Raw genomic sequence first — 16,322 nt, forward strand, 5'->3', positions numbered from 1 at the left:
GGTAATTCTTTGTTCGAAAGTAGCTAGTACATACCATCATGGCCCACACCCGGCAGGGCGGCAGACTGGTCCCAGCACTAGCATGATAGCAAATAACAGTGTAACTCACTGAGGCACCAGTCTTGTGACAGGACAAACACTCGGAGAACTCGGCAGTGCAGACCCAAGCTACATGGTAAAAACCGCTAATACAGTTACACTCCATTGTTGAAGAGAAGAAAGGAAAGTGTCATTGTAGTGATTTTAAAATATTTAATAGTCTTTCTTTAAAATCCAAAATAATGTGATTCTTACAAGTTATGTGCCACATAAAGGAGGTGTTTTTTGTTTTTTTGAGAAATGCAGGTGATACTGGAAAACAGCACTGAGGTATTTTTTTATTTTTAAAACTGAATAAGGAAACAAAGTCTGAATCTAATCACTTTTACATTTACAAAAAAACCCCAATGCTACTGCTTGGCTCTCCTGCTATAATTTTAGGTTCTGAATACATTACAAGAGTCTACGGGAGAGAGCATTATAATTGTACCTGTAGTTTTAAAAACTACACACATCATAACCTGGAAAAATGATTATACAGCAAGAGGCCAGAGTGGAGGTAGGCTAATAACACGTTTTACCTCTTTCTCAAAGGATAGCTTTGAAAAACAAGTGTAACCAATTGTAACACCAAGTGAAAATGGCAATATTAAATTGGTAACAAAATGATCCACATTTTACACAACATTGGATTTCCAAACAGAGCTCATGAAAATCAGAGAACCTAATATAGCACCGTTGAAACCATGCATTATCCCATCGTGCTTCCGTGTAATTTAGGATCTGGGCCAAAGACAATACTTGGACACTGTCAGTCTTGTTTTTGTTAATCAGTTTGGATTTCAATTAAATGTTCGCTTTAGGAAAAATAGGTATTCTTTCAGTATCAGTTAGCCATTTATAGCTCCACCCTCGGAAGGTAGAATGACAGGCTGTATCTAATATTAATTTAAAACCAAGAACCAAGCAGTAAGGACACATCAATGTGAAGGGTAGCACACTAAGAACCACACAGAACATGAGAAAGGATGTGGTGTATGTTTTTCCAACTACCAATTGATGTTAACAATTAAAAATTTACAGAGAAAACTTTTTTTTGCACTAACTGGTTTCAATACAGCACGGATTTTTAACTTGTCTTTGGGCTTCAGTCTTTACATAGAGTGTGCAAGTGGCATGCTGAGGACCTCCCCCAGCTCACGCTGCGATAAAACAGATTTCAGAATGGTCTAAATTATAGCTCTGGCCTCTGGCTGACATCCGTAAAGGAGAACAGCATTTCCTTGCCCCCCCCCCCCTTTTTTTGCTTGATGCTGATTGTCTAGCTATGTAATACATCAGTCTTGAAGATAATACATACAGCTTTTCCTGCATTCTAATTCTTTAGTATTGGCACAACCATTGCCAGCAGTGAACCTGCACCAGTAGAGGCCAACTCAAAACACATCATAAAACATCTTAATGTCGTTTTTAAAGCGATGTCACAGTTTGTTTCCTCAGAAATTTAAAAGCATACATTTGAAAACATCACATCTTCAATTTAACTCTCAGAGTTAAGAAACACTTTTTATATATCATTAAATCCAACTTGTGGTTGACGTGCTTTAATCACCATTCTCTAAGGGATCCCAAAAGCTAGAGTGTGCTCTGTACCTGGCCTGTGGGACTCAAGAGCTACACTAGGAGCCCGAAGGTGGAGAATTCTGTTCCAATGCAGACCAGCAAGAAGTACCCCCAAATTTCTAGGCTTCAAATGGTCAAACACTGCTTTATTGGGCAGTGCTGTGTATGGAGGTTTGATTTTACTTTGTGTTTAAAGGGCCAAGCAACATTACACTATATAAAGACAGCACACATTTTTTGAAGAGTTTGCAGTGTGTATACATTGTTCAACCTCTATGTTTAAGGACTTTAAATGGATTTTAATATGGATATGATAGCGATGGCCTTTAGATGATGTTTCAATAACATTTTTTCAAATGGGCAAAACAGAGGCAACGTGTGCCTGGGTTCTTTTCTGTCATAATGGCCTTTGGCTGTGTTGGGGAAGTTATCACATAAAAAATGCCCATAAAATAGAAAAGGCAGCAAGTGAAACTAGAAAAAGGTTGGAGCTACACGAAGCAGATTTGAAAGGAGTTACTTTTACTTTTTCTTTCTCTTAACTAAGTTGAGAGTAGGAGGGGAGCACTGGGGCGTATGGATTGGGCTCCACTGTGTCCTGAAGGGAAACAGATGACGAGGGCTAGGGACTGCACCCCGGTTAAGAAGAACCAGTCCTCTAAGGATTATGAGGCAAAACAAAACCACAATTAAATACATGACACTAAGATCACTCTGAGAAAACAGAACACAAAGATACTTAAAAATATAAATAAATACATTTAGCCATTTTTATTCAAGAAACCCAGAGAACTGCTTTCAAAGCAATTGCTTCTTTAAAAACCACTTTCTGAATTCTTCCATAAATACTTACTATTTTGATTGTCACTTAAATGCAGCACCTCAGTGTTTGCTGGTGGTGGTAATGGAATTTCACTTAATAATGTCTTTTCATAAACTATATCCTATTTCACTAAACATTTCCCTAGGAAAACCCAGGCAGCTTACAAAATATTGTTAAATACTCAAAACCAGAACCTGCAAAGTATTATTTTATTTAAGAAAAACAAGGAATGTAGTGTTAAATTATGACATGGGGAAATATGCAACAGTCACATGGAAAGAAAGTTTTAATTTTTCAATATGCACGTTTGCTTAATTTCTTGTGAGCTGTTCAATACTGTTTTAAAATCCTGAATTAATGAATTATACTAACAAAATTCATCCCCAGTGTTTCCACAGGAGATCTTAAAATAAGATCAATTTTTTTTCCTTTTCTTCAACCAAAGTAGTCTTTCTCAGTCCTTTTTGTGCAAAAATATTACAAGAGCAATTCAAATGGAAACACTGAAATGACATGCCAACATTTCAGAGCACATTAAAAACACCCAGAATAATTCTTGAAATTATTATATTCTAAAATATTACTACCAATCACTTTTAGGTTAGTTCTATACATCTATTCACACTGATGCAATTTTCCTAGACCTCTGAAAAAAGACAGGCTCATTGGTCTCTTTTGGTGTCCACACAATAGGCAAGATAGGTTTACAATAGTGTCTACACGGAACTGGGCACCTACAATCTCTCGACTCCACCACATTCAAAACAGAAGTCAAAGTTCATTTGGCTACCTTGAAATCACTCCCATAAACCTACTATGGTTCACTGGATCTAAACATTTCTCAGAAATGTGTCATTTAAAAATTTCACCTAAGTGATGATTTGGGGATCCTTTAGAAATGGTTATTTATAAGATAATAAACTTTATCAAAATGAATAATTGCAATAAAGTGCTTATTACATTTCAAAATGATGCTTCCAGACTGTGGTGTGTTGTTTGCGAAATGTGTGCTATTCATATACAAAGGATCCCCAGGCATGAGAGTTGGGTCTTCTCACCTGTCTCAGAAAGCAGCAGCACTATGTTTTGGTAGGCTGACGGTAGGCACGTTACCCATGCGGATGAGGCTATGCTAGTGCTATGGCAAAAGGGGAGTAAATTAGAAAAGTGGGAGGCATGTGGAGGGTTCCTACTATATTCATAGTTATATACAAATATATTAAATATACTATAAAAATAGTCAACTCTTTTCCTTTGCAATTACTTCAGAAGCTCCTTTTAGAAGAACACTCACCCACCCCAAACAAAAGGCTCTTTCTCCAATCACCACTAAACCGGCAAGTGCCTTTGTGCTGTTTCTTTTCCTCCATTTAAAAATTCCGATCAGCTTATTCCTGGCTAGACTCACTCAGCAATAGTAATATCCAGTGTTTACACCTTCCAACACTGACTCCTGAGGGACTAAGAACAGGGTCACAGACATTGGAAAGGTTACAGACTTGAATGAGTTTTATACAAATGTTTGTCAACAAACTTTTGATTAGCAGAGAAATACAGGAAAAGAAAAGTAGAAATGATCAGTATCAAAGTAAAATGCTAGTTGCATCCCACTTAAAAAAAAAGTTTACCTCGATGTAGTGGAAACATTCTAAAACACACTGAGTAATATCCAGTTTAAAATAATTCTCACCTCTCTATGCAGAGCAGGAAGAGTACTATTTTGAGGGGCCGCTTTCTAAGGCTTCTTGAACAAGGGTTCATCTCCCTTCTACACGACGCTCTTTACAGAGCTGCACTGCTTCAGTGCCCTTGACTAACTGCAAGCAGACCGACTGCTTTAAGGCAATGACTGACAACTCAAGCACTTGAAGAATTCAAATAACATTTTCACTTTTCCGCACTGAGTGTTCTATAACAAACTATTCAAAGTCACCAGCATCCTTCATTACTAGTACATTCCCAAACCACAATGAAGTGACAAGGCAGAGCACAGGACTCAAATTACCCCCTCAACTTAGGACAGAGTTGGGGGACTGAACTGTAGTATTTACCTAAATGCTACCCCATATTTGCTTTTCTGCCAATATTTTCACTCAAACAACAAAGTGCTTTCGAATGTCTCAGTTCTGGTTTGACACCACTCTCAGCAGCACTTTATCAACCTTTGCAGCCCTCACCTGTGGTGGTTAGAACGGTACTGACTCACCCAGTGCCACGGCAGTCCCAGAACAGCTGATGCTTTTCCTTATCTTCAACAGTTTCTTACCTAAAAAGTGCCATCCCAAATAAAGTGTTTCTTAAGAAAAACTGAATGATCTATAAGAGTAAAGACGAGGGAAGATACGATTTTTAAGTAGCTGAAAGGTGTTCCTATTTGGTATTTTTCCATGACTTAGATTTGGGATGTTAATGAACAACTTTGGCTACGGAAATGAATGAAGAACAGGCAACTACTGCATCTTAGTCAGAATGCTCCAGTCTCCATTCATGGGGGAGGGAGCAGGGACAGCGCTGCAATGCAAGTTCAAGGAAAGCAGGAGGAAAACAAAGTTAAAGGAGCTGAGAGGCAGTTACTAGCTCTTTTGACACACTTCATTCTGACAGCAAAAGAAAAGCAGCCAGCTGCTTCTTTAAATTTAGCAATCAATTTTCCTAGGCAGGAAAAAAAATGAGCTGTGAAGAACAACAGGAATCATAAAGCATAATCTTGTCTAATTTTCTTTCCCAAATATTTGTGAGGATGGGAAACGCTTGAAGGGACTGGTGGAAGAGAATGTGAATAAACAGTCTAGATTCACTTTGTGGCTTGTCTTATGCTTTGCTCTTGTTAACCTGAGTACCCAGTACTCAGGGTTCACCATCTCTCTTTTAAAGTATGGGACTTAGAGGATAAACCTTAACATAATCTTTTGTTTGCTAAATCTGTAGCACTACATATTGCCAATAAACAAATGAGGCACAACTCAGATACATACAGAGTGGCATGGTCAGGTTAAGAAAGGCAATCTGAAAGGGGAGGAAGTACCGTTGCCATTCTCTACAACTTTGACGCTGTCTGTGAGCATGTGTGCTCAAGTCCACTCGTACTCTGACGACCATTCTTGACATTCATGAGAAAGAAATCTCTTCTGGAAGATCATTTAGCTAGAAGAGGAGCTCCTTGATATGTTAATTACTGATTGGCATCTATTGACACTTCTTTTGTAGAAGGGTAGGTACCAACTTTCTTTGGTTGTTATCTGTTTCAACATTAATTTTCTAATTTAAGTGTGGCCAGGTATGGTTTTCCACAGAAAGACGAAGTATATCCCTTAAGGATGACAGCAAGGCTAAGGACAGAAGAGTCTGAAGAACTGAATGAGAGTTCCCCTGCAAAATTTATCTAGCAACTTCTATTAGGTTATTTTCATTGTTCCAAACCTCTTCTGCTTAACAACCTCATTTCTGTCATACATTTTCCATTAAGGTCAGTTTTGATTTATTACAGCTTGCTGTTTTCCCTTTCCTCAGTGGTAATTTTTGATATTCTAATAAGGTATTTTCTCATTATTTTCCTTTGTTCTATAGTTATAAATTTAATTATTAGTACCATAAAATCTATAAAATGCTTTATGTATGCAATTTTGGTTGGAACTGAACTAACTTTAGACCATGATATTGCCAATGAAATCTTAGTTCATGTTTATAGAGCATGTGAGTCACAATATTCTAGAGCTGCAGTGAAGGCAAAGCCAATTCTGACCCCTTCTTTTTCCTTTGTAGGATTTTAAGATCATACTGAGCAAATATTTACTGGTAATTCTTAAATGACTATGTAACTTTAAGGAAAATGCTGATTTAGGAAAATAATTTTGTAAGCATATTAATAATTTTGAATGTCATTAGGATGTCAACTTTTATTTAAAAATTATTTGTAACTCTAATCTGAGAGACTCAAAGCAGTCGTCTTAGGAATTTAGGAGCATAATAATGGCACTGACAGCCACATGCTATTAAAAATGTACTAAGGTTTCAAAACTGCTACTGAAACCAGACAATGAGTTCAAGATGGTGAGTTATCACCTGAATCAAAATCAAGGCACTATGGGTTTTTTCCCCTCAAATAACCCTGAATCATTTCTGACTAAAAGAAGCATTGAAACTGTGAAGGATAATATAAAGATTCCAACAAATCCTAAAAGTTAAAATTCCCACCAGTGAGAATGTTAAAAAGTGCCTAAAATATTTTGTGTGCAAATTTTACTCCTATAACTGAAACATTCTTGAAATTACTTTCAGGCTTGCTGAAAACCGTTCATACAACTATTTCCAACTATGAACTAGATCAAAATATGTGATCAAAACTCCTAACCATCTAAAATAAAGCAGTGCAAATCCTATTTTCAAACATAATTGAAAAATAATGAAATGAGGGATATTTCTGAGTAACTTGAACATCCTGTTTCAAATAATTTAACCTGAAAAAAAAAAATCCATTCCCAGCAGCACATCATACCTCACTGAACAAACTGTGACATCACAGCCAAAGTATGAACAAAAAAAGACTTGTGCCCCGGAAGAGTGAACAGAACACTATCATACTGTAAACAAAAGGAAACAGAGGATGTATTAGTTTGCACATGGCATCAGAATCTAAGGAAATGTACTCATACCTAAATAGGAGATAATGCTTTCATGCAGCATACAAAATGTTTTGCTTTCTCTCCTTTTATCCAGACATATACATAAAATTCTTTTTACAGCATCTGTACATAGAGAATTTGAACTCACACAACATTCTAAAATTAATTACTATTCCATCATTACCTGAAAAGGGAGAGGGTATGGGGAAGGGGGCCTACTGATTCTACTGGACTGTCTTCATGGCATCATTGTAAGCAAACCCCTGACGTGGCAGTGGTGTGTCCTCTGTAACACTTGAAAACAGGCATAGAACCACTAAAAGTTATCAACATTGTAAGTGCCTTTCTGATTCACTGGAGGTCATATTTCATAGCTGAGCTTCTTAACATTTGGCAATATACTCTTTTTTCCACCAAAAACTATCTGGGCAAGTAAAAACACTGTCAGAATTGGCTATGGCCCTATGACCGTCTCTTGCTCGCTGGTATTGAATGTGTTATCTGCAGTCCTAGGCAGCATTTTCCCTGCTAACTAATTCCAGGAACTAGAACACTCAACACTGCATCTCATGAAACCACTGGAACTTCCCATCCCATCCTCAGCTCATCTGAACAGCTCTTCGCGGGCCACCCCTTTCCTCCCTCGAGGACAGAGGAAGCACGCGCGCTACTGCGGCTGACCCTTGGACGGATCCGTCACACTGTCAGTCCTGTGCCGACTCCGCTGCTGCTGCTGCTGCTGCTGCTGAGACTGGTGCTGCTGGTGATGCGGCTGAGGGAGCGCGCTCTGCTGCAGTGGAAATGCAGCAGAGAGGATGAGCTGAGCTGAAGGATTCCCATGAAGCAGCCGAGAAGTCTAAAAAAAAAAAAAGGATCACACAACACCACTTTACCCCCCATTACACTTTCTACATTAAGATTTACTCAAGTTCTCCACTCTCCAGAGGGACAAAAATCTGTACAAATGTTTTGCTTTCTTATTTAAAAATAGTATTTTGGAAAATGCTTATGAGGCTTTCCCTCTTTTTGAAAGAGGGAATTTCATTTTTTGAAGAAATCTGAGGTAGTGATTTTATGGTACAGAAAGCAATCTATGTCTTGAGAAAAACCACAAATATTCTTTTACTTTATATGTCCTAAAGATGACAATTCTAAACCTAAACAGATGACACAATTTAAGCATAGCTAAGAGCACAGAAACATGAACATTCTGGGGTCAAGCAGACAATGCAAAGCTTTGTGGTTGGTTAGAGCAGCAGTTCAGTGGCCAAGAGAATGGGTCCTGAGATACACTGCCTGGGTTTCAAACTCTGGCTGCTCTGTTTACCAGATTGTGACTTGGTCAAGCTATTTACTTCCCTGGGTCTCAGTTTCTTCATTTACAAAATAAGGATAATCACAGTACCTCCCACATGAGGTTTTTATGAAAATTAAATATCAATATTATTATTTAAAAGTACCATAAAAGAGCAAAGTTAGAAACTTATGTCCCATACGTAGCAGTGTGGTGTAACAAAAACAAAACAAGATCAGAAACAGGATCTGAAGTCAGAAGCCCTGGATTTGAGTTCTGCTCTGCCACTGACTAGCGGTGTGACCTCAGGCAAGCGTCAGCTCTGAGCCTCCGTCTCTTTCACCTGATTTCTCCTGCTAGAAACACAAAGGAAACTAGTCAAAAGAAGGTGGATTTTGTAAATGACAGTCTCCTCATTTACTGACAAGCGTAACTTCAGACAGGATTCCTAGTTTTAAAATCAAACTGTGATGGGTGATTTTTGCAAACGTCTATAAAGGATGCCTGCACAAATACACAAAAGGACAGATCCTTGAAACTTACCTTTGCTAAGGACCTAGAGAAATTTTCTTTTTCTCTTTGTTACTAGGAAAAACTGTTGTAAGATGAAGACCACAAGATACTCAGGAGCCTTACAGGATTAAAACAGAGTTTTGTTTTGGAACCAGGAGTTTTATAACCAGAAAAGCCAAATTATGTATTTCTATCTATGAGTGTATTTCTAAAGGGCATTGTCTACCTTATTTCTTTCAGGGTCCCAGGTCTTTGGAATGTTTTTTAAGAAGTAGAAGAGAATGCTCATTTCCTTTAAGGGCTTTCATTCCCTGAGAGACTCAGAAAACTGAAATCTTAAGGCAAGCCTTCTCCCTTCTGAAGCTTTTGCTTAGTTCTCATTGAATATATTTCCCCTAGATAATAGTTTATAACTTGTTATAAATTCTTATCATTAATTCCTTTATAACAATAACAAACCTAGTCATTAATGGCTGCACTATAGGCCTAAGGTCTAAAGGACTGTATGACTCTCAGAGATATTTAGGCAACTAGCCTGTTTTAGTTTCCCACATCACCAAGTTAAGAATTATGTTTGCACCAACACCAATGGTGATAAAGTAATACTGTATTTATGCTGGGTATACAGTACAATACTAAATCTTCTAATCAAACCATGTGTTGTATAACTTTAAACTGATAATGTACCTGGCACACATGGAATGGTATCCAGCACAAGTCAAGGCTTAGCCTACATTCAAGACTACTGGTTTTAGACCAGTAGGGAAAAAAAACAGATTTCCAGATGTCATAATCTGCTCCTATGTACCCCCAGTGAGGGTAGTGAGGTCTGGAAATCTGTCCTGCTCACTTCCTTGCTGACAATCCCAATCTAGGTGACTTTCTTCTGTATCCTTTAGGTAAGTAGATCCTGTCTGGTATACCTACATGAGATCTGTGTTTACATTTGGGTTAATCTGAGTGTCTATTACACTGAGCAAGACAGTGGTCATAAATGACAGCTAGTTATGTGCCTTATATTATGCTCACTGATTCACATGCACCCTTTACCCATGAGATATTAATTATTAGCATCACCATATGGTAGATGAGGGAACTAAATTTCAGCAAATTAAGGAAACTGCCAAAGGTCACACAGTATGGATGCAGCAGTGACTCAATTTCAGAGCAGACTGACTTTTGAGTCCAAGTTCTTAACTACGACATGTGCCTCCACAGTATTTCTCCTCTGATATTAATTTACAATTGAAAAGTTATTATAAAATTTAATCCAACAAAATAACTTATGATAATATCTATACTAATTATTTTTCCCCCTTTTCAGTTTTATTGGGTAGAATTATTAGTTTGCACATACACATTATATTGCATGTAAATATATATATAATATACTACACTTTTTTTTAGTTTACATATGTGTACTGAGCATTGTTTCTAAAAACAAGATTAGAGCTTTAGCTTTAATTTTAAACTTACATAGTTATCAAAGGAATAAAGCCAACCACAAAATAAGAATCAACAGAATGCAGTAATCCAATCATAAAGGACAGTCAAATGTGCTTACACATATTCAAGAAATCTATACTAATTGTTTTTAAAATCCCTTTTGATACCTCTGCCCTGTAGAGAGCACAGCCTGCTGAGCTGCTAGAGAAAGGAAGAGAAGAAAGGTGAATTCCAGAAACTCTAGCCAGAGAGAGCTCTACATAACCTGCCTTGATGTGGGCAGGAAGCAGCCACTTTTTTCATCCAGTAGTTCAGATAACTGAGTACGTCCATGGCAGGGTTAAAAGTCTTCCAAACACAGAACAAGGGAAGAAAAAACAGCCAAATGGCACAAGCTTTCTGTCTTTATAGAAATTTAACTTGTACAATAAGCTTTTATGGATTTTTCAGATCATTTACACAGCTGTTCATTTAATCCCTAATTTCATTTTGTAAAAGTAAACGGGCCTGGGACAGCATCCCCCCGGGGAGAATTACCTGTAAAAACTGCTGCGGTGGTTGAGTCAGGTGAGCCTGAGATGGTTGCTGGACAGGAGGGAGCTGCTGCTCCTGGGAGCCCTGCTGCTGCTGCTGCTGCTGCTGCTGCTGCTGCTGCTGCTGCTGCTGCTGCTGCTGCTGCTGCTGCTGCGTGACTGACAAGCTCTGTGACTGCTGCTGCTGTGCAGCAAACGTAGGGTAGGCAGTCACCACCTGACCCATGAGCATAGCACTGGGTACCATGACCGCCCCACAAGCAACAGGAGCAGTTACTAATTTGGTCACAAGCTGCTGACCTTGAGAAAATCTGTCAAGAGGAAAGAGAGAGAAGGGGAGTCAGGAGTACAGAAGGTATACGTTATAAAAGGAAGTGGGCTGAATATTCTCTTAGGTGATCCCCATGATACCATCAATTTAGTTTTTTAAAAGCTGTAAGTTCCAGTTTTCTTAAGATCCCCTTAATGTTTTTCAAGATTCCAATGTTTTTAAAGATCCCCTTTGGGATACCAGTAAAACAAAAATGTATATAGCAAAATGAAACAATCACAAACAAAAATATAAACACTTTTTTAGATATTCACATGCAAAAGAATGAGATTTGACCTTTACACCATATACAAAAATTAACTCAAAATGGACTAAAGACTTGAACATAAACATTAAAATGATGAAACTCTTAGAAGAAAACATAAAGAAAAAGTTTCATGACAATGGACTGGGCAATGATTTCTTAGATATGACACTAAAAGCACAGGCAATAAAAGAAAAAGTTGATAAATTAGACATCAAAATTAAAAATTTTGTGTATCAAAGGACAATATCAACACAGTGGAAGGGCAACCCACAGAAGAAAACATTTGCAAATCATATCTGATAAGAGGTTAATAACCAGAAAATATAAAGCAATCTTACAACTCAGCAACAAACAAATAATCTGATTTTAAAAACAGCCACAGGTCTTGAACGCCATTTCTTCAAGGAAGATATACAAATGGTCAATAAGCACATGAAAAGATGCTCAACATCACTAACCATTAGGGAAATGCAAATTAAAAACACTATGTTATGCCACTTTACACCCATTAGGATGGCTATTATCAAACAAATAGAAAGTAGCCCTGTTGACAAGGATGTGGAGAAATCAGAATCTTTATGCACTGCTGGTGGGAATGTAAAGTAGTTCACCCACTATGGAAAACAGTAATGGTGGTTTCTCAAAAGAATTAAAAATACACTACCATATGATCCAGCAATTCCACTTCTGGGTATGTACTCAAAAGAACTGAAAGCAGGGACTCAAATAGATATTTGTATACCCATGTTCATTCACAATAGCCAAAAGATGGATGCAACGCAGGTATCCATCAAAAGATGAATGGGTCGATAAAATGTGGTATATACACACGATGGAATATTATATAGCCTTAAAAATGAATGAAATTCTGACACACATTACAACAGGGATGAACCCTGTGGACATTACAAGTGAAATAAGCCAGTCAGAAAAGGCATACATTGTATGAGTCCATTTATATGAGGTATCCAGAGTAGTCAAATTCATGGACTTATGTGCTTAGAAAGCAGAATGGTGGTTTACAGGAGCTAAGGGGAGGAGAAATGGGGGAGTTATTGTTTGATGGGTACAGATTTTCAGTTTGGGAAGAAGAAAAAAGTTCTGGAGATTGACAGCAGTGATCATCACAACGGTGTGAATGTACTTATGCCAATGAACAGCCATGTGAAAATGGTTAACACTGTAAATATGTATACTTCATCACAATAAAACAATTTTTAAACCTGTTAAAAATACCAACTTTTTTCTTTTTATAAAATTTCTAGATACTTGGGAGTCAGATATATTGCTAATTAAAATAAACTTAAAGCTGTCACAGAATTTAAAAAACTCTAGGTTTATAGAAGATATTTACAATGCAAGTTGTATCTTATAATTCAAAACAAAATGACATTCTAACAGTACATAAAACTACTCTCAATTTACAAATTTATTAACAACATAGTACACATTGTGTTAGAATTCACTAATACTGCCTCTCACCCACCTTTCTTCTTCCATATTCTTTAATAAAAGAACAACAACAAAAAAATGATGCCTCTTCAGGGAATAATATTAATTCTATCTGCCATTTCTGTGAGACAAAGTTAGTTTCTAACATTGGCCATTACAGTGAGAAAATTGAGATATGACATTACTGTAGACTTAGCATGACACAACGACAATCACAAACTGTTTAAACGTACCTAACTGTATTAGACTGAGCACAGGCATATACTTTATTATTTATATGTTCCACAAAACAAATCTATTTTGAATCCATGCCAAATTTTGAAAATAAAATACTGTATTTTTATATACTTCAGGGCCAAATGTATTATTTAATGCAAAAATCTATATAAAAGAATAAAAAATGCGCATATAAAGAAAGCCCAAAGAAATAAGTAACATTTACAATATGGCTTAGTCACAGAAGTGCTAAGTACTAATTTCTTTGTAATCTGGAAAGAGATTAATGTCTGAATTGCCCAACTGCCCACTGGTAAACTGTAATGAGAGTACTTCATTCATTTCTGGCACCAAAAGACATTCTGCAACCTACTTTGTCTTAACTCTCACTTCTGTGGCTTTGAATATACTGCTCCCTCTGCCTAGAACACCCTCCCTGGACTCTCCGCCACATGCACACCCAAAGCCAAGCTCTTTAAAGACTCAGGCCAGTATTTCCTCCGTGAAGCTTCCCCTGACCACACTCCTCTCTTCACCTGCTTGCCTCATCCCATAAAACTGCTTACTTCTTCCTTTCTAAAGACTTAGTATTTATCACATCAAATAATACTGATTTGTTTACCTCTCTTTGGCTTTTACTAGTCTGATCTATCTCCTGGGACAAGGAATGTGCCACGCTCATCTAAGTAGGCACTGGGAGGTTTGCTAAAATATGTTTTTTCCCTCTCTGAAAAAACAGATGTCTACAAATAATTGCTAAATTGTGTCCTCTAAAATGCATGTCAACATTCTACATTAATGGATTTTTTTCCTCAGGCTTTAAAACTAGCCCTCTACGTTTTTATGGAGCACATTCATAATACTTCCTTTTAGAAGTAAGAGCTGAAAATTGGACTTTTTAACTTGAAGGAACTGAGTTCCAAAGAGAAGCAGTGAGTTTCTCCCTGCTCTTATTCCTTCTGTGATCCTGCAGCTTCCTTACTCTCTGGAAATTACTAATAGGATTTTAATAAAATCTATTACATGGTCTAATACAACAGCAAGATTTTATTATAGCAGCAGCCTACTTATATTGTACTAAAAAACATAAAAAATAAAATGTATTTAAAAATAGAACTTTTAAGACTATAAAAATCCTATAGTTGTTGAAAGATACCTTTTTAATATTTGAAAAGGGCATTTCTTTAAAATATTTGTTTCTAAGTCCCCTATTTGGATTTCCCACTAAAATAAGCCATAGGTGGCAGTTTTTCAAAAGAATGGCCCACAGTTTAGTGTAGTATATATCTAAGAACTTGAGCTTTGAAATGAGACACCCAGCCTTGAATTCAGATTCCCTCCCTGACCCTCTTAACTAGCTACTGGTCCTTGACTAAACTATTAAAAACTCACTTTTTTCTTATCTGAGAAATAAAAGATCTTAATACATTTTTTAAGTAAGAATTAAATGAGATAATATTTTCTCAACACTTAGTACAGTCTTAACCAATTCAAAAGGTGAGCTATACTTACTCTATAACAAGTATGGTGGTTATACACCCTGACCATTGTCACGACACAGAAAACTCATCAGCATCTGTACTGAAACAAGTTTTACTGATTCAGACAAAGCCTTCTGTAAAACTTGTATAACAGTGTGCTGCGAATTTGGATTCTACAATATTTGTTGGGACATTTTTAGACAGGAAATAACATTTCTTGTTACTCTTTTCATTATAAAGTCCTTAAACAATGGACACATTCTGTATTTCTATTTCAGATTCAAGAGTAGGCAACAAATTAAAATCATGTTTTAAAAAATCAAAGTACTGTTTTTTAATCAATCTATTTATATCTTTGAAATGACTAAGAAATACGACAACTACCTTATCTGTCTGTCCTGAGTGAACGTAGTTACTGCAGCACTCTGGGCACTGTTCTGTGGCATACTAGATGGAATCTGGACCATGCTTCCGGCTGCTGGCTGCGAAATCACCATAGTGTTATACAGTGGGGCTGTAAGAGTGCTCTGTGTCTGACTGGGAAGAGATGTTTGTTGACTGTGCCCACTCAGTACATTCTGTTGACTCTGCTAGAAAAGAGAAGATTTCACAGACAGATTACCTGGAAAAAATGTATTCAAGAAGTATGCTCCTACTATTCAACATTCTGTCAATAGCTGACATGACAGAGAAAGAAATGGCAGGACACATTACTCTGGGAGAAAGCTAACTACAAAGGAATGACTGAGAATGAAATTAGTCTTCAATATCTTGCTGGAAGATAGGACTTCAGAAAAGGAGCATGATCTTGACAGGGATGATATAAAATATACATGAAGAATTTCAAAAATTCTTCAAAGTGAGTGACTGACATTAGACATTTTTATATTTTTCATTTGAAGTCTTTGGATTTATACTCACAGATGCACACCAATTACTAAAATCTCCTGGAATGTTAATTAAATCATATCCTAACAATATATTCTTCACATATGGTAACACATTTCCTGGTTAGCCTGTTTTGCAAGTCAAACTCTTTTAACATACAGAAGTAGTCTGTATGTTCATTTTAAGCAAACAGCAAAAATTTTTAAATGTCGAAATACTGAAAGCATTTAACATTCAACAATTTAAGAACAACTTTGCACAAAATATTTTAATAAGCACTCACTACTACAGTCTCTGATTACTATTAAAGTTTTAAATACGGCATTGTTCAAGATAACAGCTTTATTTTTGTTTAAGCAGCACCATACATTTCAGTCATCGAACACTCCAAAGCCCCACTGCACTTGATCATGTTACCTGACTTGATGTACTCTGTAAAGTCTGCTGCTGTATCAGATGCTGAGTTGTGCCAATGTGTCCAGTATTCATTCCACTTTGAATCTGATTAGTTTGAACCACCTGACCTTGCATATTTATAGGTGCAAGTTGCTGGATGTTAGATGAATTTCCAGAAGAAAGTTGAACAGAACCAAAATTCAAACCAGGGGCTGATTGTTGTAAAAACATCTTTAAAAATAAAGATTATATTAAAATGAGCTTCATAAATAAAAAGAATGAAAGCATTTTTTTAAAAAAAGCAAAAGCAGCTACAAATTAAGATTAAAAAGCAAGTAACAAGTCATTCTGAATGAACAAGCAATAAATAATTACTGCATAAAACATGGTACTTCATATTTATTCTTCCAATCATCCT

At 36.8% G+C, this 16,322-nt stretch overlaps 1 protein-coding gene across 19 annotated transcripts in view; it reads right to left on the minus strand.

Moving 5' to 3' along the window:
- Positions 1–238: 238 nt before the first annotated feature.
- Positions 239–16,322, minus strand: part of CLOCK (clock circadian regulator) — a 112,773-nt gene continuing 96,689 nt past the window's right edge. For 15 of the 19 annotated variants that reach the window (XM_032497838.1, XM_032497798.1, XM_032497754.1 and 12 more), the window contains 4 exons: positions 15,926–16,135; positions 15,005–15,210; positions 10,898–11,204; positions 7,775–7,963 (listed from right to left, as the gene is read on the minus strand). In XM_032497838.1, the coding sequence (XP_032353729.1) occupies positions 7,775–7,963; positions 10,898–11,204; positions 15,005–15,210; positions 15,926–16,135 (912 nt within the window). Of the gene's footprint in view, positions 7,964–10,897; positions 11,205–15,004; positions 15,211–15,925; positions 16,136–16,322 lie in introns of all 19 variants that reach the window. The other 4 variants (XM_032497864.1, XM_032497773.1, XM_032497870.1 and 1 more) reach the window with 2 other exon arrangements.

Source organism: Camelus ferus, chromosome 2 (assembly GCF_009834535.1).
Source record: "Camelus ferus isolate YT-003-E chromosome 2, BCGSAC_Cfer_1.0, whole genome shotgun sequence".
Classification (NCBI taxonomy): domain Eukaryota; kingdom Metazoa; phylum Chordata; class Mammalia; order Artiodactyla; family Camelidae; genus Camelus; species Camelus ferus.